General features: G+C 26.0%; 1 protein-coding gene across 1 annotated transcript; it reads right to left on the bottom strand.

Annotated features, from left to right (window-relative positions):
• Positions 1-12,108: 12,108 nt before the first annotated feature.
• Positions 12,109-12,572, bottom strand: LOC136086138 (deoxyuridine 5'-triphosphate nucleotidohydrolase-like). The gene is made up of 2 exons (XM_065808414.1): positions 12,500-12,572; positions 12,109-12,392 (listed from the first exon to the last, which is right to left on the bottom strand). The coding sequence occupies exons 1-2, from the start codon at positions 12,570-12,572 to the stop codon at positions 12,109-12,111; spliced, it is 357 nt and encodes a 118-aa protein (XP_065664486.1).
• Positions 12,573-13,259: the final 687 nt, after the last annotated feature.

Below are 13,259 nucleotides of genomic sequence, written 5' to 3'. Positions count from 1 at the left end.
TCAAAGGAACCGATGGTAATGGTACCCACTCTGTGATGAGATCCGCTAGAACATGCGCTAGTATATTGTTGACTTTTTAAACAAAAAGTACTAATGTCATCAAATAAGAGTATAGTTTTCAACAAGCAATGATCGCTATTTTGACTACCGTATTTATCTTTTGAAAAACTAATAGCTCTCTGTATCACCGAATCTAAATTTTCTGGACTGTGTGCTGTTAAGATATCATAAGCTTTCAAATTATTTTTGGAAGAGTTAATAATATTTTGCCGTTTTATGTGTTGAGATTCACTAGGTTCTCTCATTTGTATCACAAATAACATTTCGGCATCAGGAAATTTCCACCCTGCAATAATTCTCTCGCCATAGTCGATTTTCCGCTGTTCGTAGGTCCTGTAATGATTGTATTTTCAGAATACACATCTTGAGTAGGTTTAAATATATTAAATTTAACTTGTGAATTGGTTTCTTCTTCTTTTAATTCGGTTTCATTTGATTTTCTTTTTAAATAAAAACTATGAAAAGCTTTTCGTTTGATATTTCAATTATAGATCTCTAATCTTTTTTTTCTAAAGGTTTTTCTGTAGGTTTTTCTGTAGGTAGAAAAATGGAAGAAAAAGAAGAAAAACCTTCTGCAGGTTTTTCTTCTTTTTCTTCCATTTTTTTAATTAAAATTAAAAACAACTTTTTTTTTTATATATCCATTTATTTACAAAAAACATTTACAAAAAACGGTTTCAAATGATTTTTTAATATCCATTTTTGGTATGCTTTTCATAGCATATAGTAATTGTTCCATTGTTCCGTTACTATTCCATATTCTTAACATTTCAAAAGATTTTTCTTCGATATATCTGTAATCTCTATTAATAAGATCGAGTTAATATTCGTCTAATTTTAAATATCTTCTACAAGTTTCCCAATCTCGACTTAATCGTCTTGCAATTTCTATTAAAAAACTTTGTTTATCATTTTTCTTTATCCAAAAAGACAAGTATAATTATAAAGCATTCTATTGAAATTTTTACAATGTTTACAACCATCTTTATAACAACTTTGTTTACATTAAAAATTGATAAATTCAAGAAAAAATTTAGTAGAGCAGGTTATAAATTCTTCATGGATTAAATCGCGTCCGTTGAGAGTGATGAGAATTAAACGCAAAGTTTAAAATCGTCTTTATTTTTAAAATAATGAACTTCCTTAATTGTATTTTCTACTAAATAAATATTTTTTAAACCAATTTCTTTTAATTTATTTTCGAGTTGTTGGGTTGTTAATTTTTAATCGAATGAATTAAACTCCTTTTTTTTTTAAAAAAAAAAAGGAGTTCAATTTTAATTTTTTATAAAAAAAATTACAAATTTATATTGTTTTAATATCGTATCATTTCTATTATCGTATAGTAAGGTATGAAAATTTTTCGATTAAACCTTGTCATTGTTAGATAGCGTTTTGATTCTTTATAAAAAACTTTTCAATTCAAAGTAATGTTTGAATATGTTTATCGCTGCAAAATTTTTCCATATCCGTTAAGACTTTTAAATTAGCCTCTCTTATCGCTTGTAAACGATAATGATCTCAAATCTCAGTCATCTTACCGTCACCAAAAGCATAATTTTATGCGTAAACCTTTTTAAAAAATCAATAACATGTTTTTCTATTTTAACTTGTTTATAATTGACACTCATTCTATTTTCTTCAATAGGTTGTTTTTCTTTTACTAATGGAAAAGGTAATTCTCTAAACAACCTTGCAGCTGCAAAAGTATCAAAACCATTGAAATAATTTGAAAATAAGAGTTTAGAATTAGGTACTCCTTCAGCTCTGTTTTTGTAATAATTTTCTTTTTCTTCATCACCCTTGACGCTGTGAACGCTATAACACTAAGGTCCCATTGCAAAAGCTTGAGCAATGTAATATGGAGGAGGTATTTCGTTTTGAAAATGATCTGTTTCTTAGGCGTAAAGAGTCAAATGTAAATAATGAGTTTTTTTATAATTGTAAAATCCATCCAACGTCGATTTTTTGAAAAATAAATCCATTCTTCTACTTTATCGCAAAAGTTAAAAGAAAGTTTATCGTTTACTTTTTTCTTTTGTGAAATAAAGAAACAACCAGAATCAGTATCTGTCAGTACTAAATGTTTTTCAGCTCCATGATTTCTTAATACTTCGCCCAATTCCCAACTAAAACGTCCTACGTTGAGTTTTGCATAAGACAAAATTTGTGAAGCCACAATGCCAAAAGATTTGTTTATCAATTTACATTTTTCGCTGGTAGTTAAAATGAGAGCGTTTTTATGATCTTTTGTTTTTAAAAAGTCAAAGACATCTTTCATTTCTTGATGAGTGTTTTCATCGTGAAATAGAATACTTTTAGTTTTGACATCGCTAATCAAATTGAGAAGATTTTCTTTAAAATAATAATCATAAATAAAACCGGCTTACTCGTAAAAATCTAAACATACATTTTTTTCAAAAATGTTCAATTTATATCTTTCAGGTTCAACACCAATAAACATAGATCTGTTGAATAATAAATTTTGAAAATGAAAAGGGAATAATAATTTGATATTTTCATCAGTTTGTCCTTCTCGAATTAAAACGTTACGAATATTTTGAAAATTTTCAATCATGTTTTGAAAAGCTTTTTCTTCGTGATTCATAAAAACAGTATTTAGTTTTTGTGCAATTTGTTGACTTGATATTCCCTAATGTCCGTTAATTTGTAATTTGCAAGAAGCATCAACTACTTTATCTCCCATTTTAATGGCTTCTTTCCTTTTTTCCATATTTTCTTTTACCATTTTTCGAGCCAAAGGACAGCGCCAAAGAGGTTTAACTTTATAAATTTTTTCAACAACACATCCACAACACGTTGTTAACCATATTAAAGTGTCAAAAAATTCACACGTTCCAGGCGAACTTAATTTCATGACTAGTTTCATTATTTTGTCTTTTTCTATAATATATTTTCCATTATTTTTTAGACAACGTTTAAATGCAACTTCAGCAGGAGAATAATCTTGTAATGATTTTTTTTTTCCACCATAGGTGAAAAGCCTCCAACACGATCTTGATATTCTGGTCTCATGGCAATTTGACAATGAACTTAAGCGCTTGTTGAAAATCCGTTTAAATTGACGCCATAATATTTTTGAATAACATCATTTAAAGTGTTGCATTCCAAATTAAAAGAATATTTCATATGGAAAGGTAAAGGTTTTAATTGAGCTCCACCGTATTGACCATTTTCATCCATAAAAAATAAACAACCTCTTAATAGGTCATTGTTTAATTCAAGTTCTTTTATTTTAGGTTTAAAGTAATCTGTATCGATGGCGTATTTTTGTGTACCGTTGGTTGACATGCTACCTCGAATACTCTTTTTAATCATTTTTTGATATTTGTCAGTCGGAGGATATTGAATGGGAATTAAACTTTTTGCAGAATTTAATTTGCTTGTATAACTAAAAATGCTAACATTATTAGGAAAATGAAATTTTGTAAATTCAAATGTTCTTTCATCGAAATCAATCATAACAGATCCTAATACTACTGTATCTAGTACATTATAAATATGTAATAAAGATTTTAAAGTTTTTAAATTTAAAAATGTTCCACAATTTTTAAACACTTTCATACGCTTCTTTGACTTTTTTAATTTCTTTTTGTAAAATTTTAGACTTCATTAAATTGTTCTGAGCAAATAATTCAATTGGTGGAACAGCGTTATATTCAATGTATAAAAGTTCGTCTGTTATTTGTGAAAAAAGAAATAATGTTTTTTTTAATAAAACAATTTTTAAACTCTTGGTTGTGAGTTCAATTAATAATTTCAGGATGAAAAGGTCGTAAATAATGCAACTTGGTGTTGACAATTTGATTTTAAGCTTTTTTAGATAACATACTACTCGCTTGCTCTAACGAGCAATTAAAAATTTTCAAACTGTCAATATTTTTAATATGTTTCCCAATGCAGATAATATTGACTTTATTGACATTTTTAGATAAAAATATCATCCATACTGCTGCGTTTTATAAAAGCGTTAAAAGGTGTTTCTTCAGAATTAGCTAAATGACCGTATAAGGGAATACCAAAAAAAAATTTTTAGGCCTTCTACAATCATAATATGGGTATCAAAAAAAGCATTGTGAGCAAAATAGGACAAGACAATTGTTGACTATATCTTCCTAAATTTTTATTGCAATAATCATGAGCCTAACCGTATACTTGACCTGAAAAATGATCATGATAAATGACGAGATAATCTTCAAAAGAATTCAGTGAAACATCGCATTCTTTTAAAACTTCTTGTCTACTTTTTTCATCTTGAATGAGATCTGTTAACAATATCTTTTTTTCAAATTTTTTAATAAAAGAAACCAGCATGCAATGAAACCATAATTCGTGTGAAGTGTGTTAAAATTTTTTCATAAGATTCAAAAAATGAATGTGATCATTAGTTTGACCAGATGTTTCATTGATACATTTACGAAATATTTTGATTAAAACATAATCATCTTCTAACAATTCAATGTTGTCATTTTCAAAGTAAATTTTTAATTGATTTTCAGACATGACGAGTGAAGCCTATTGTCTCATATAATCAACAAGTTCATCGCTGTTTATTCTGACATAATCACTTAATAAACCGTTACTAGCAAACATGTATTCAAATTTTTCCCACCATCTACAACAAATATAATACAAACTTGATACTTTAAATAAATCTTGCTTTATTTATTCAGAATTTTTGTTAACTAAATAATTTTGTACGACAGAGGGTAAAATAAACAGTTCCAGTTGACCTACTCTTTGAAACATCATATTAACTACTTGAATTCGCTTGTCATCCTAAACACGAAATTCGATTTAATCTTTCAATTTCTGTAAGAGTTAAAGAAGAAAATTTAATTTTATAAATCTCAGAACAACGAATTCAATCTGCTGGATATCTACAAATGGTACATAAAGGATTTTTTTCTTCCCATATTAAATTTTTCTCTTCTGTTGTAATATTCAAATTTTGAAAACGAGGCAAACATATTTCATAAACAAAGCGAACCAAAGTATCTGCTAAAGCCATCGAATCATAAATTCTCAATTTCATTTTTAGTATTTTTATATTTTCGTGAGCCGAGTCTATTTTTTCCCACAAAATACGTCTTTGTGTTTTGTGAAGTAATGATATTCCACTTTGAAAATAGTGAGGTAAACACATTCAAGGATTTCTTTCTAAACTTTCAAATGTATTTTCATAATAAAAAATCCATTCTGTAACTACGTGACCTTGTTCATCCAAACCAAAACATGCTCTAGCTAATTTTTCATTAATACATTAAATAACAATACTATGACAATGATAACTGAGTTCGGATAAAGGTTTAACTTTTGAAGTAGCATTGCCTTCTGATTTTGTAATACTCGTTTCACAATCAAAAGTCATTAGAAAGGGAAATATATTTCTACTAGCACTCATAATTGATTTTTGCGGATTATAATGAGTAATACAATCGCCATATGTAAATTTATCAGGTTTATAACAACCTTCACATTGATGTTTATCACTAGCAAATTTTTGTCCGCATTCTGAACATTGAAAGAGAGCGCGTGAACCACATGAAAAATTATGCATGGTCGAATATTTTTCATTCAACATGCTTATAGCGTGAAAAGAATTGTATTTTTGAAAAATACAACTTTTTATTGTGTTGATTGTTTTTCTAGGTTGATTACCTTTATTTCTTTCATTCTCATCAACAAAAACCCTTTGAGAATCTTGATTGTCCTTCTTAATGTTTGTGCTCTCATATACTACTTTTAACAGTTCTGCAGGAGTGGTTTTATATTGAGATTTTAATTTAGAATGCAATAAACGAATTTTTTTATAATTTTTATTGATGGAAAAATTTTTAATATTGATACGATCAAAAGTATTTTCGTAAGCAAAAGATTGACACAAATCTAACAAAGTTTGAAAAGACATATTTTTAGATTTTACTTTTAAATCTTGCAAAACATTTTCCAATCAATTTTCTTCGTCTTGATTTACAAAAAGGAGTTGTAAAATGTTTTCTTCAGATTGTAAATCAGTGATATTTTTTTTAAAAATTTTTTGATTCCATTATTTAATCGTACACACATTCCATTCTCAAGCAAAATACTATAATCCAGAAACATTTTTCTTTTTTGTTCATAAGACAATTTGGTATAAGAAAGACCTCTGTCTGATTTTTTCCTTTTTGTTATAAAATGAGGTCTATACCATTCTCCAAACCATTCGTCTACATCAATTTCTTTGATATTTTTTTGATATTTTATGTATAAAACTATTTTTTGTTTCTTTTCAAATCTTTTATTCTCGTTTTCTTTTTTTTTTTGTAAACGATTTTTGTTATTTATAAGTTTTTTATTGATTTCTCTTTTTTTTGTAACCGCTCTTCGTTATTTTTTAATTTTTCATAACTTTTTTTTTATTTCGTCTTCGGTCATTTCCGTTTTTCTTTTATAACCAGACAATTCGTAATTTTGTAATTTCATCATTGATCTTTCGGGTAAATTACTTAGAGATTTGACTTTAAAATTACATAAACGTATGAGTCTCCATCCGCTATCTTTTTCCAAAATATTAAAAACACCTCGAAGGTTTGCATTTTGAATAAAGCGTAAATTAGTTGGACCTTCTAAAGGTTTTATAAAATGAACAGAAGAATTGTAATAACGTTTCATTATTTTAAGATAACAATCTTCAATTGATTTTCAACATAAATTAACAATGTTATTACCAATTAACAAATTTTGAAATAAATCCACAAAATGAGTACTATTTTTCATTTCTATTTCAAACCTTCTAGTTTTTTTGTTCTACATGAAAAACAATTTCATCAGGACTTAGAATGTCTGCGTTAAGTTCCAATTCTTCAATTATATCTTCATCTTTATAACCATCTTTGATAAAATAAAAATGTTCTCTATACACGCTATTGTTACTAAATTTACTTTCTTCAGTTTTGTATTCAAACTTCATTTTTTTTATACCTGAAAAAAATTTCCATGTAGTTTCCATGTTTCCATGTAAAAATTCTTTAACATCAGAATAACCAGTTATATTTTTAAATATTTTTCGTAATTCTCTTTCGTTATTATGAATAATATAAACATCATTAATATCGCAACTCGTGATAAAGACACATAATAAAGAGTATTATTAAAAGCGTTAGAATTAAAATTAATAACTGCTTTATTCATTGTACTCCCTTGTGCTTTATGTCCAATAAAAGATAAAGCTAACCGTAAAGGTAAACCCAATCTGGAGGCTACAACAGCGCGAGAACAATCTAAAATCTTTTCTTTTACGTGTCCAATTTTAACTTCTCTCCCATTCATATTTATCCAAACAGCATTATTTTCTATTAAAGTGGTTATACCCACTGTGCCATTACACAAACCTTCTTCAACATTGATATTTCTCACAAGCATAACGACTGCATTTATTTTAAGATGAATAGATGCAGGAATTTGAAATGTAAATTGTATGTTTGGATTTTTCATTACATCTTTAGCATAAAACTAACGCCCTTCATCCTTTGTATCGCTCATTTTCTTACATTATAAACATCGACTTCCGTATTTTTAAAAAACAATCTCGTATATTTAATATTAACATTTTCATCTTTTTCAAAACGTCGTGTCATGAAATAATCGATAGTTTGATTGGATACTTTACCAAAACGTATTTCGTTAAAAGCTTCAAAAATTTTGCATCTTCTTTTTGTCTAAAACATTCAGTTAAAACAAGAACTTGTGTCATGTATTGTTTTCATATCTTTGATTTAAAAACAAACTCTCCTTTGACAGGCGGTAAATGAAAAAAATCACCACAAGCAATCACTTGTATACCTCCAAAAAGTTCATCATCACACTGTTAAATTTTGCAAGCTATTAAATGCAACAAATCAAATGTTTTCTAGTTTATTGTTTGTAATCTGTTTCATATTCAATAATTTCAACAACATTTTATAATTATCGTCATTTCTTACTTTATACATCTAAAAAAAAATTACATCTAATTAACGTGTTCAAAACATTTTTCACAATATATAAAAGCACAACTTCGTTTCCAAATTTCAGAATAGTTAAATTCATAACAATCTTTACACTCGTTTAAATAGTGTTAACAATTTTCAATTTCTAGACATTATTCTTTTACATGCTTTAGTAAATCTTCTTTAAATAAATTTTGATAAAAATAATAAGATCTTTCAAAATTCGAATTCAAATAAACGTGATGATTTATTTTAATATATTGAAACACTATCAAAATCAATAAAGAGGGTATATTTTATTTTCGAACTTTTTCAATAAGAAAATGATCCCAATCATAATTCAAATAGCATGTTCTACACGATTGACATAAAGTTTGTCTTGAAGTAAATGCATGTTGTCGAATCTTTTCCAAAGTTTCAGGATGTTTTTGATTAAATTTATATATGGTTTCCATCAATAAATCCAAATCGTTTTCTGTTAGTTCCATTTTTTATTATGTAATCTAAAAAACATATATTCTAAAAAAAAGTTTAGTTTTTATTCGAATATTCCATTTGATATTTTCTCTTGAGATCGTTGTCATGTATACATTTTTTTACTTTTTCAAAATTTTCTTAACAACTCATACATGGTTTCTCGCAATTGCTACTATTTTTACACAAATCCATAGAAACCATACATTTTTCTATTTCTCCACTTACATCAGGTTAATAATAATTCATCAAATTCAATACCATCATCGATTATTTCAACATATAAATCAAAATCATCAGTGATTATTTCAGTCATTTTTTTTATTATGTAAGCTAAAAAAACAAATTAATTTTAATTTAAAAAAAAACAAAATATTTTAAAAATACAAATTATTCTTGAAATAGTTTTCCATGCTTCTTCTTAAAATCAATATTTTTTTTTTCAAAAATAAGAATTTTTTTCTTTTTATTAGTACATGCTAAACACAATCGATCCAACGGGCAATTACAAGATGCTAAATCACGTATTTCGTTTTTATGATAATCGAAGGTTTTGTTCAATAAAATTTTCAATAAACCAATCTTCTCAGATGATTTTTATATCATATCTTGTTTTCTTTCCATTTTTTTATTATGTAATCTAAAAAAAAATCAAAATTCATTATATGCTTTTCTTAATTCTACATGAATAAAACAAAAATTTATTTTACAAAATACACAACTAGATGTACATTCACAGAGCAATTTTACATAAATTATAATATACACTATCATGCTTTTTACAAATAAAATTGAGTAATTCTTTTTGATAGCCAAGTTTTCTTGCAGCTATTTCACAAATTTTTAAATCCTTTTCATGTAGAACCCACCATCGCATTGGATTAATTAAACAAAATTCCGTTTCCATTCTATTCTTTTCAATCCATTTCTTTTCCATTTCTTCTAAATAGTTTATAACTCGCCTTTCTTCTGGTTTTATTTTGTGTACTTCTTTCGCAAAGTTATAAAATTATTTCTTACTCATTTCAATTTCTTTTATTGGATATTCTATTAAGGTAATTTCTAAATTTTCACAGCCGTCATTAGTAATGATATCATAACGACCATGACTATTTTTAACGATATCCAGTTCGGCAGTAACAAAACCCATTTTTTATTATGTAATCTAAAAAAATACAATAAAAAATAAAAAAGTTTTTTAAATTACTTGTTGACAAATTTCTTTGATGTATTCATCGCGTATACAACATTACATTTATGACAACAACATTGACAACATAATGCATAGCGAAATGGTGAGTTTGTTGCCATATCAAGTTTCTTTGAAGATTGCACCATTATATTATTTTCCATTTTTTTTATTAAGTAAACTAAAAAAATTATAATACTTTTATTATCTAAAGAAAAGCATACAAATATTTCATCAAACCTAAAAATGAACATTTTAATGCCACTCTTAAGATTAACAATTTTTCAGATTCGTTTTAAAAATTAAAATGACTCATTATTTCTTTACGAAATTCAAGAATATTTTTTTAAATATATTTAAATATAGCCATGTTTCTTTCTTTTTGTTCTTCTTTCTTTTTTTCTATTGATTTTTTATGAAATTCAATACCATTATTATTTTTAGTAAATAATTTTAAAATGGCTTATATATAAAGTTGCAAAATAGCAATATTTTCTTTAAAAATATCTTTTTCAACATCTTCTTGTATTAATTTATTCATTTCATAATTAGCTTGTTTTACTTTGTCAGCATGAAAGCCATATTTAACGAAATATCTCACTGTTTCATATTCAAAAGCGATATTAGCATTATGTTTATCGAGTTTTTTTCGAATATGATAAATATATTGTCCTTGTTCACACGAATCCAGGAAATTCATTTTTTACTAGTTAACCTAAAAAATAAAAAAACTAGTTCATTTAAAAAAACGGAGTCATAAAAATACAAAATTAAAAATTTATAAATCGAGAATAGTTGTGAAAAATCAAAGTTATAAAATTGCAAATTTATAAATTGACAATAGTTGCATACAATGAAATAAAATAATTTCTTATAATTTTCTTTAAATTTAATCGTTCTTCATGTTTCAACAAGAAAGCAATTTCTTTCATTTCAAAACCTAGACAATGCGATTTTATTAATAAAATCATAGCACCATCTCTTCTTTTTCCTTTTTAACAATAAATTCATCTTTATCAATACCTATATTTGCTATGATAGTCATATGTCATATTAATTCGGCAAAAAATTTCGTATATACAAAGTCTTTTTAATTCGCTCGATAAGATTATCATTAATGGTGTTTTATTACTTTTTCCATTTCCACTAAAATTCCTTCTTGTCCAACGTCATTTTTTAAAAATTTTTGTATAGCAGTAAAATAAAAATAAAATGGTTCAGATAATTTACCAAGTTAGCCGATATATGAAGATCACATAAATCGGTATTTTTGCAATGCTCACAATTTCGATGTGGTAACTGATGGTAGTAATATTTTTGATGGTATTTCGTAAGATAAATAATATTTTCTTCTTTCCATAGATTCATTTTTTTTAATTAGTTGTCTAAAAAAAATTCACAATAATAAAAAATGATAATAATGTTTACAAAAACAAAACACTACTATGAAAATTTTCAGACTTCAGCATAGTTGTTTTTAATAATCTTGAAAAATTTTCTCTCAAATATTTGTCTACATAGTAAAATTTGTTTGTCTTTTGGTGATAATGGCATTCTGCATTTCTGCCAAAGATAAAAAATATCAATTGATTTGTTACACTCTACAAACATTTTCGAAATGACTTTAATATACATATGTGTATTTTTTTATCGTCCCAATATTAGGACAATAACCCATCATCTATATAGCGAATACAATTTCTCATTTCTTTTAGTCTTTCTTCATTCATTTCACGAAAATCATTATTCTGTATAACCTGAATCAAAGTTTGAAACAAGTTGTACATAGCACCACTCTCTTCTTTATACAAATCCCAAGTATTCATTTTTGCAATAGTTTCCATATTTTTTATTTTAGCTAAAAAAATAATTATAATTCAACTGAGAAATTATTAAATATATATTCTAAATCCTGATTATATGCCATATGATTATATGTTTTAAAATTTAAATTATTTATATTATTTATAATTTAAATTATTTATAACTATTTGAGTATTTGTATGCGTTTCCATTAAATTTAAATTATTTATAACTGTTTGAGCGTTTGTATCCATTCCAATTACATTTCGATTATAATGATATCTTCTAACATAAGCTTCTTTCATTTTACATTAGTTTATAATGCAAGCAAAAACATCCAAATATGCTTCTATTTCTTCTAGTGATTTATTTCAAATGATGTTAGTCAACAAAGATTTCATATAATAGATATCAGCAAGTATATTATCAAATGAAAGAAGTGTTTCAACATTACCATAAATTCTTTTTAAACGTTGATACTGAGCACAATCCAGATTTGAAATAGTATCCCAAGCTTGCGCAATTTCATAGCAATCCATTTTTAATTCGTTTTGTTATCTAAAAAAAATTAAAAATTATTTAATTTTACATTTAATATACAAATTGTTTTCCCGTAGAACCAAAACCACCATTCCTTTCTACATTTTTAATCATGGGTATAGTTTGTTTGCGACAAAAACAACCATCGATATCTACAACTCTTTTTATCGCTTTAAATATTTTTAGAAATCCCATTCGAGCAACAGCGTCTCTACGTTTGATAATATAATCTTCTTTCGAATAATTATAAAGCAACACTTTAGTTTCATCTTTATAATCAGCGTCTATTATTCCTAGTGAATTGAATACGACAACACCATATTTATAAGCAATACCTGATTTAGAATATATTTAACCTTGTAAATTTGTATCCACTTTATCGATATATACACCAGTTTTACTAAAACACGTTCGTTTGGTCAAACTATGTAATGTTTTGTACTTCTCAAATCAAAGCAAGCACTCTCTTTTGTTTCATAATAAGACCATTCTTGTGTATCTCTTATTTTAACCATTTAAAAAATTATATTTAAAAAAAACTATATTTATATATATAATTAATTCATATACATACTAAATCTATTTCCCCTGGAGTATAAATTACTTTTTCTCTATTTTTTTTATTTAACTTAATACAATTTTTACAAAAACCGAATCTACAGTAAAAACAATTAAAACAATATAAAAGTTTATTTTCACAAATATTGCAATGTCCAAACCATTTATAATAAAAATCAAATTGAGCTAAATCTTTTTCATTTAAAAATCTATAAAAAATTTCATTTATATACGGCAACAAAGGAATACATGTAATAAATTCTGTGTCCATCCACATTTGATATAACAAACTATCTACTTCTTTTACTAATTTTTTATCGTAACCTTCTACCAGCGTAGCTTTTTGAATTTAATACTACCATCGAAATGTTTATATTTTAATTTATTAATTTCCAGCCTCGTTCTCTCATAGAATTGAGTTTCAATATCTACCATTTTTTTACAAGACACTACCTTTGAGTTCTTTACCAAAAGAAGCTGTTGTTTGAACAAGATATTTTTTCCCCTTTTTATATAAAAATGTAGTTATAACAACTTATCCTCTTTCATTAAAATAGAATTAAAGTATTAAAGTACAGAGTTTAAAGTTCAAATGGTGTCATCATGTCACACTTTGAACTTTAAACTTGTATGACATCATAATT

This window comes from Hydra vulgaris, chromosome 10 (genome assembly GCF_038396675.1).
Source record: "Hydra vulgaris chromosome 10, alternate assembly HydraT2T_AEP".
NCBI lineage: Eukaryota > Metazoa > Cnidaria > Hydrozoa > Anthoathecata > Hydridae > Hydra > Hydra vulgaris.
Note: the sequence above shows the minus strand (reverse complement) of the source record. Positions and strands in the feature narration are given on the sequence as shown.

What these genes read in the sequence shown, in the direction of transcription:
- LOC136086138 (XM_065808414.1), bottom strand. Translation starts at nt 12,572, where the DNA reads ATGGTTAAAATAAGAGATACACAAGAATGGTCTTATTATGAAACAAAA. An exon ending in TGCTTGCTTTGATTTGAGAA is followed by an intron (nt 12,393 to 12,499) that starts GTACAAAACATT and finishes ATTCTAAATCAG; the next exon opens with GTATTGCTTATAAATATGGT.